The 8,714-nt window shown below is 64.0% G+C and overlaps 1 protein-coding gene across 1 annotated transcript in view; it reads left to right on the top strand.

Annotated features, from left to right (window-relative positions):
* The first annotated feature begins 2,609 nt into the window (after positions 1–2,609).
* arhgap19 (Rho GTPase activating protein 19) overlaps positions 2,610–8,714 on the top strand; it is a 37,752-nt gene continuing 31,647 nt past the window's right edge. Inside the window, exon 1 of the mRNA XM_070876359.1 lies at positions 2,610–2,677. Within this exon, the coding sequence (XP_070732460.1) occupies positions 2,652–2,677 (26 nt within the window). The 5' untranslated portion in view covers positions 2,610–2,651. The remainder of the gene's footprint in view (positions 2,678–8,714) is intronic.

Here is an 8,714-nt window from a genome sequence, read left to right as displayed (position 1 = left end):
TTCTCTGCGTGTTTTTATTTCTAAAACTAGATCTCATTCATAACGCTGCAGTCAGCTGTTAATCCTCACCTGTTCCATTGTATGAGAAAAAAGTGAACAAATCATTCATTTTGAGATACTAAATCTGATCAGTTTCATCATTCAGGCTGGGCAGGTCCTAGTGAAGCGCCATACCAGAAGCATAGGATGTGAGTTCTTGGGATGTCAGCCTTCCCCTGCCCTTTGTGACTCACTTTTTGTGTAGTTACAAGGTTGGGGCCTTCAAAGGAGCATACCACTTCAAAGTACAGCGTGTGCTGGAGAGTGATGGCTGTGAAGAGGGCGACTGGATTGGACGTCGCCAAGGTCCAGGTTGCTGATTGGAGTGCGTGCAGGTAAAACAGGAATGGCGAGGTCGGGGTGCAGGAGCAGCGAGTGATTATGGAGCAACGTGATCGAGGCCCAGGAGAGGTGTGATTTCGGGGCCCAGAAGAGGCGAGGGTCATGGGGCAGCACGGGCCAGCCCACATTGCGATATGTGTGCGCACTAGGTCCGTGCAGCAGAGCTGGTCTCCAGTCATCTTGGCCACTGGACCAAGACCTAGCTCTGTCAAGACCGTGTGATGGCTGGTGTGCAACGACAACCACACGTTTAAAAAAAATTCCATGCACAGGCATCTTTCACCCTTCAACATGTAGTTCATGACATGGAATATTAGGTCCTCATTGAAATACCTGTGAACTCATTGAACTTATCCCTTTTTGGCGTGGAAGCAAATGATCCTCGATTCGAGGGACCACCTAAGAAGAAGAGTATGCTCCACAGGCAAGCCCCTGCTGTCAGCTGGGGAAGTGCTGAGTAGTGAAATTGTACCTTTCCAAAAGAAGGGAAAGTTGTCTGCTGGGTCTCCTCTTGCCCTGCAGCATTCTTCCCAAAGCTGTAAACATCTGCGAAATGTCAGTAATGACGTTTATGATCTGAAGGATTGGGCCAAATTTGCGTTTTAAGCTGTTATTTAGTGACATGCAGCAAAATAAGTTGTGTTTTAAACCAAATGGAACGACCCTGACTGAATTTGACTTGGCAAGCAGCTGAGAGGAGGCGGGGTAGCTCACTTGCACTCTTAGTTGGTAATGTGACAAGGGGGAGAACTAAAGGGAGCTGAAAACAATATTTTTGACTAAACACAGTAAAATGTAATATTGCTTGTATGTTAATGTGTATATTCATTGACTGCAGAGGATATTCACTGCAGAGCACTACACTGGCTGGATGGTGAAGAGATAGATATACTAGTCATACTCCAATCATGTTGCAACCTTTGGGTCAAGTAGGTTAGAGAACGAGGCTACAACTGGAGCAGGAAGAGGCAGGAGGGAGAGGAGGAAGGAAAGAAAAGTACTTGGATTTATATAGCGCCTTTCGCGACCAACGGATGTCTGAGTGCTTTACAGCCAATGAAGTACTTTTGGAGTGTAGCCACTTTTGTAATGTAGGAAATGTGGCAGCCAATTTGCACACAGTAAACTCCCACAAACAGCAATGTGAAAATGACCAGATAATCTGTTTTTTATGTTATGTTAATTGAGGGATAAATATTGGCCAGGACACAGGGGATAACTCCAGTGTCCTGGTCAATATTCTTCTTCAAAATAGTGCCATGGGATCTTTTACATCCACCTGAGAGCGCAGATGGGAGCCTCGGTTTAACATCTCCCCAATAAGCTCCCTCCGCACTGCACTGGAGTGTCAACCTAACTTTTTGAGTGGGTGTGACTTGAACCCATAACTTTCTGACTCAGGGGCAAGAGTGCTACCCACTGAGCCACAGCTGGGAAAGATCAGTGGAGGGGCGAGTGAGAAGCAAAAGCAGAGAAGGGACACCGACAGACTGGGACATGTGATTCAGATCTTTGACCAGGTCACTGAGATTTAGAAGAGCAGAGATTTAGGGGTTCAGGTTCACAAGACCTTCAAAGCAGTAATGCAAGTGGCGCAGGCCATTTTTTAAAAAGCTAATGGAATACTGGGTTATATGGGAAAAGGTATAGAATATTAAGTCGAGTTGCAAAGATGAATCTGTATAAAACTTAAGATTACAGTTGGAGGATTGTGTATGGTTCTGGCCTCCACACTCCAGAAAGGATGGTGAGGCAATAGCGAGGTTGCTGCCTGGTATGAAGAAAGACTTGAAAAAATTGGGGCTGTTTTTGATAGAGGTATTTAAAATGATGAAGGGAAGGCAGAGAGTAGATAAAAACAGATTAAGTCCAGTGATTAAGGGTGCCACAACCAGAGGACAGAGATTTAAGGGTTGTGAGGTTGGAATGTACGTGGGGAGTCAGTGATTGAAACGTGGGGTGAATTTTCCTGGGATATCTCCCGCTTATATGCAGCTGGTTCCTATTCGAAAAATTGCGCCCTGCTCATTGCTGGTGACAGATTTGATTCTGAGCAGTCCAGCTTGAAATACTGGGAACATAGTCTGCCCACAGCACTTTGGGTCGTGTAGTCCGCCTGACCTTTGTCGTCATTACAAACCCGGCGACATGAACTACAACTCCCACAGTGCAGTGCGGTACAGCACGAATGAGCCACACATTGCAGCTGCGCTGACTGAAGGGGATTTCAAACCGACCAATCGGAGCGGTTCGTGTTCAACGGCAGTGGAATGGACAGCCCGAGGATGGGTGGCCGGTGAGAGAGGGAGTGTGAGGGTGGAGGGGGGTCGAGATGGACGGAGGGAGTGTGAGGGTCAAGATAGAGGGAGAGAGTGCGGGGGGCGGCGAGCTGGAGGGAGAGAGTGCGGGGGGGGGGGGCGGCGAGGTGGAGAGAGAGAGAGAGAGTGGGGGGTGGGGCGACGAGGTGGAGGGAGTGTGGGGGGGGGGCGGTGGGAGAGTGTGGGGGGGGGGAAGAGGGAGAGTGTGGGGGGGAAAGGGTGTGTGTGGGGGGGGGAAAGGGTGTGTGGGGGGGTAGAGGGTGTGGGGGGGGGTAGAGGGTGTGTGGGGGGGGTAGAGGGTGTGTGGGGGGGTAGAGGGTGTGTGGGGGGGGTAGAGGGGTTGGGTGGGGAGAGGGAATGTGGGGGGGGGAGAGGGAATGTGGGGGGGGTGGGAGAGGGAACGTGGGGGGGGTGGGAGAGGGAGTGTGGGGGGTAGAGGGAATGTGGGGGGAGGGGTAGAGGGAATGTGGGGGGGGGTGGGAGAGGGAATGTGGGGGGGTGGGAGAGGGAATGTGGGGGGGGGTGGGAGAGGGAATTGGGGGGGGTGGGAGAGGGAATGTGGGGGGTGGGAGAGGGAATTGGGGGGGGTGGGAGAGGGAATGTGGGGGGGTGGGAGAGGGAATGTGTGGGTGTGGGTGGGAGAGGGAATGTGTGGGGGGTGTTGGGAGAGGGAGTGTGGTGGGGGGGGTGGGAGAGGGAATGTGTGGGGGGGGTTGGGAGAGGGAGTGTGGGGGGGGGTAGAGGGAATGTGGGGGGGAGGGGTGGAGGGAATGTGGGGGGGAGGGGTGGAGGGAATGTGGGGGGGTTGGGAGAGGGAGTGTGGGGGTGGGGTAGAGGGAGGGAGTGTGGGTGGGGGGGGGAGAGGGAGTGTGGTGGGGGGGGGGTGGGAGAGGGAGTGTGGTGGGGGGGGGGGGTGGGAGAGGGAGTGTGGTGGGGGGGGGGGGTGGGAGAGGGAGTGTGGTGGGGGGGGGGGGTGGGAGAGGGAGTGTGGTGGGGGGGGGGTGGGAGAGGGAGTGTGGTGGGGGGGGGGGGGGGGAGAGGGAGTGTGGTGGGGGGGGGGGTGGGAGAGGCAGTGTGGGGGGGTGGGAGTGGGGGGGGGTGGGAGAGGGAGTGTGGGGGGGTGGGAGAGGGAGTGTGGTGGGGGGGGGTGGGAGAGGCAGTGTGGGGGGGGTGGGAGAGGCAGTGTGGGGGGGTGGGAGAGGGAGTGGGGGGGGGTGGGAGAGGGAGTGTGGTGGGGGGGGGGTGGGAGAGGGAGTGTGGTGGGGGGGGGTGGGAGAGGGAGTGTGGGGGGGGTGGGGAGAGGGAGTGTGGGGGGGGGTGGGAGAGGGAGTGTGGTGGGGGGGGGGTGGGAGAGGGAGTGGTGGTGGGGGGGGGGGGTGGGGAGAGGGAGTGTGATGGGGGGGGGGTGGGAGAGGCAGTGTGGGGGGGGTGGGAGAGGGAGTATGGTGGGGGGGTGGGTGGTGGAGAGGGAGTGTGTGGGGGTGGGAGAGGGAGTCATGGTGGGGGGGGTGGGTGGGTGGGAGAGGGAATGTGTGGGGTGGAGGGAGTGTGTGGGGGTGGGAGAGGGAGTGTGTGGGAGGGAGAGGTGGGTGGGTGGTGGGAGAGGGAGTGTGTGGGGGTGGGAGGGAGAGTGGTGGGGTGGGAGAGAGAGGGGGGGGGCGGGGGAGAGGGAGTGTGAGGGGGCGAGAGGGGGGAGGGAGACGAGTGGGGGGAGATGGCCGCAGGGGGGAGAAGGGCGGGGGGGGATTCTTCGATGGCCGAGGGAGGGAGGCGAGAGTGGGGGAGATGGCCGGAGGGAGGGAGAGCGAATGGGGAGATTGGCCGGGAGGGAGGGGAGTGGCGAGTGCAGGGGGAGGAGAAGCGAGTGGGGGAGATGGCCGCCGGGAGGGAGAGCGAGTGCGGAGGGCGGGGGATGGCGGAGGGAGGGAGACGCGTGGGGGGAGATGGCCGGAGGAGGGGGGGTGGGAGATGGCCGGAGGGAGGGGGGAGCGAGTGGGTGGAGATGGGCGGACGGAGGGGGAGCGAGTGGGTGAGATGGCTGGAGGGAGAGGGAGCGAGTGGGGGAGATGGCCGGAGGGAGGGGGAGCGAGTGGGGGAGATGGCCGGAGCGAGTGGGGGAGATGGCCGGAGCGAGTGGGGGAGATGGCCGGAGGGAGGGGGAGCAAGTGGGGGAGATGGCCGGAGGGAGGGGGAGCGAGTGGGGGAGATGGCCGGAGGGAGGGGAGCGAGTGGGGGATTTGGCCGGAGGGAGGGGGAGCGAGTGGAGGAGATGGCCGGAGGGGAGGGGGAGCGAGTGGGGGAGATGGCCGGAGGGGAGGAGATGGCCGGAGGGAGGGGGAGCGAGTGGGGGAGATGGCCGGAGGGAGGGGAGCGAGTGGGGGAGATGGCCGGAGGGAGGGGGAGCGAGTGGGGGAGATGGCCGGAGCGAGTGGGGGAGATGGCCGGAGCGAGTGGGGAGATGGCCGGAGGGAGGGGGAGCAAGTGGGGGAGATGGCCGGAGGGAGGGGGAGCGAGTGGGGGAGATGGCCGGAGGGAGGGGGAGCGAGTGGGGGAGATGGCCGGAGGGAGGGGGAGCGAGTGGAGGAGATGGCCGGAGGGAGGGGGAGCGAGTGGGGGAGATGGCCGGAGCGAGTGGGGAGATGGCCGGAGCGAGTGGGGGAGATGGCCGGAGCGAGTGGGGGAGATAGCCGGAGGGAGTGGGGGAGATGGCCGGAGGGAGGGGGAGCGAGTGGGGGAGATGGCCGGAGGGAGGGGGAGCGAGTGGGGGAGATGGCCGGAGGGAGGGGGAGCGAGTGGGGGAGATGGCCGAAGGGAGAGTGAGCGAGTGGTGGAGATGGCCGGAGGGAGGGGGGAGCGAGTGGAGGAGATGGCCGGAGGGAGGGGAGCGAGTGGGGGATATGGCCGGAGGGAGGGGGAGCGAGTGGGGGAGATGGCCGGAGGGAGGGGGAGCGAGTGGGGGAGATGGCCGGAGGGAGGGAGAGTGAGGGGGAGATGGGGAGAGGGAGAGAGAGTGAGGGGGAGATGGGGAGAGAGTGAGGGGGAGAGAAGGAGAAGGAGTGTGTGGGTGGGGGGAGGCAGAGGGATTGGGGGGAGGGGGCGTGTGTGTGGGCGAGGAGGGTGTGTGTGTGTGGGGGGGGGCGGTGGGGTGTGTGTGGGGCGGGTGGGGAGTGTGGCGGCGGGGTGGAAGGTGTTTGTGTATGGGGGGGGAGGGTGAGGGAGTGTGGGGGGGAAGGGTGAGGGAGTGTGGGGGGGAAGGGGGAGGGAGTGTGGGGGGGAAGGGGGAGGGAGTGTGGGGGGGAAGGGGGAGGGAGTGTGGTGGGAGAGGGAGTGTGGTGGGGGTGGGAGAGGGAGTGTGGTGGGGGTGGGAGAGGGAGTGTGGTGGGGGTGGGAGAGGGAGTGTGGGGGGGTAGAGGGAATGTGGGGGGAGGGGTAGAGGGAATGTGGGGGGGTGGGAGAGGGAATGTGGGGGGGGGGTGGGAGAGGGAATGTGGGGGGGGGGTGGGAGAGGGAATGTGTGGGGGGGGTTGGGAGAGGGAGTGTGGGGGGGGGGTAGAGGGAATGTGGGGGGAGGGGTGGAGGGAATGTGGGGGGGGGGGTGGGAGAGGCAGTGTGGGGGGGTGGGAGAGGGAGTATGGTGGGGGGGTGGGTGGTGGGAGAGCGAGTGTGTGGGGGTGGGAGAGGGAGTGTGTGGGGGTGGGAGAGGGAGTGTGTGGGGGTGGGAGAGGGAGTGTGTGGGGGTGGGAGAGGGGAGTGTGGTGGGGGGTGGGTGGTGGGAGAGGGAATGTGTGGGGATGGGAGAGGGAGTGTGGTGGGGGTGGGAGAGGGAGTGTGGGGGGGGTGGGAGAGGGAGGGAGTGTGGGGGGGGAGATGGCCGGAGGGAGGGAGAGCGAGTGAGGGAGATGGCCGGAGGGGAGGAGATGGCCGGAGGGAGGGAGAGCGAGGGGGGAGATGGCCGCAGGGAGGGAGAGCGAGTGGGGGAGATGGCCGCAGGGAGGGAGAGCGAGTGGGGGAGATGGCCGCAGGGAGGGAGAGCGAGTGGGGGAGATGGCCGCAGGGAGGGAGAGCGAGTGGGGGAGATGGCCGCAGGGAGGGAGAGCGAGTGGGGGAGATGGCCGCAGGGAGGGAGAGCGAGTGGGGGAGATGGCCGCAGGGAGGGAGAGCGAGTGGGGGAGATGGCCGCAGGGAGGGAGAGCGAGTGGGGGAGATGGCCGCAGGGAGGGAGAGCGAGTGGGGGAGATGGCCGCAGGGAGGGAGAGCGAGTGGGGGAGATGGCCGCAGGGAGGGAGAGCGAGTGGGGGAGATGGCCGCAGGGAGGGAGCGAGTGGGGGAAATGGCCGGGGGGGGGGGAGAGCGAGTGGGGGAGATGGCCGGAGGGAGGGAGAGCGAGTGGGGGAGATGGCCGGAGGGAGGGAGAGCGAGTGGGGGAGATGGCCGGAGGGAGGGAGAGCGAGTGGGGGAGATGGCCGGAGGGAGGGAGAGCGAGTGGGGGAGATGGCCGGAGGGAGGGAGAGCGAGTGGGGGAGATGGCCGGAGGGAGGGAGAGCGAGTGGTGGAGATGGCCGCAGGGAGGGAGAGCGAGTGGGGGAGATGGCCGGAGGGAGGGAGAGCGAGTGGGGGAGATGGCCGGAGGGAGGGGGAGCGAGTGGGTGAGATGGCCGGAGGGAGAGGGAGCGAGTGGGGGAGATGGCCGGAGGGAGGGGGGAAGCGAGTGGGGAAGATGGCCGGAGGGAGGGGGAGCGAGTGGGGGAGATGGCCGGAGGGAGTGGGGGAAATGGCCGGAGCGAGTGGGGGAGATGGCCGGAGCGAGTGGGGGAGATGGCCGGAGCGAGTGGGGGAGATGGCCGGAGGGAGGGGGAGCGAGTGGGGGAGATGGCCGGAGGGAGGGGGAGCGAGTGGGGGAGATGGCCGGAGGGAGGGGGAGCGAGTGGGGGAGATGGCCGGAGGGAGGGGGAGCGAGTGGGGGAGATGGCCGGAGGGAGGGGGAGCGAGTGGGGGAGATGGCCGGAGGGAGGGGGAGCGAGTGGGGGAGATGGCCGGAGGGAGGGGGAGCGAGTGGGGGAGATGGCCGGAGGGAGGGGGAGCGAGTGGGGGAGATGGCCGGAGGGAGGGGGAGCGAGTGGGGGAGATGGCCGGAGGGAGGGGGAGCGAGTGGGGGAGATGGCCGGAGGGAGGGGGAGCGAGTGGGGGAGATGGCCGGAGGGAGGGGGAGCGAGTGGGGGAGATGGCCGGAGCGAGTGGGGGAGATGGCCGGAGCGAGTGGGGGAGATGGCCGGAGGAGGGGGAGCGAGTGGGGGAGATGGCCGGAGGGAGGGGGAGCGAGTGGGGGAGATGGCCGGAGCGAGTGGGGAGATGGCCGGAGGGAGGGGGAGCGAGTGGGGGAGATGGCCGGAGGGAGGGGGAGCGAGTGGGGGAGATGGCCGGAGGGAGGGGGAGCGAGTGGGGGAGATGGCCGGAGCGAGTGGGGGAGATGGCCGGAGGGAGTGGGGGAGATGGCCGGAGGGAGTGGGGGAGATGGCCGGAGGGAGGGAGAGTGAGGGGGAGATGGGGAGAGGGAGAGAGAGTGAGGGGGAGATGGGGAGAGAGTGAGGGGGAGAGAAGGAGAAGGAGTGTGTGGGTGGGGGGAGGCAGAGGGATTGGGGGGAGGGGGAGTGTGTGTGGGCGAGGAGGGTGTGTGTGTGTGGGGGGTGGCGGTGGGGTGTGTGTGGGGCGGGTGGGGAGTGTGGCGGCGGGGTGGAAGGTGTTTGTGTATGGGGGGGGAGGGTGAGGGAGTGTGGGGGGAAGGGGGAGGGAGTGTGGGGCGGAAGGGGGAGGGAGTGTGGGGCGGAAGGGGGAGGGAGTGTGGGGGGAAGGGGGAGGGAGTGTGGTGGGAGAGGGAGTGTGGTGGGGGTGGGAGAGGGAGTGTGGTGGGGGGGTGGGAGAGGGGGGTGTGGGGGGGGGGGGTGGGGAGAGGGAGGGAGTGTGGTGGGGGGAGATGGCCGGAGGGAGGGAGAGCGAGTGGGGGAGAAGGCCGGAGGG

The sequence above is a fragment of the Pristiophorus japonicus genome, chromosome 3 (genome assembly GCF_044704955.1).
Source record: "Pristiophorus japonicus isolate sPriJap1 chromosome 3, sPriJap1.hap1, whole genome shotgun sequence".
Taxonomy (NCBI): domain Eukaryota; kingdom Metazoa; phylum Chordata; class Chondrichthyes; family Pristiophoridae; genus Pristiophorus; species Pristiophorus japonicus.
Note: the sequence above shows the minus strand (reverse complement) of the source record. Positions and strands in the feature narration are given on the sequence as shown.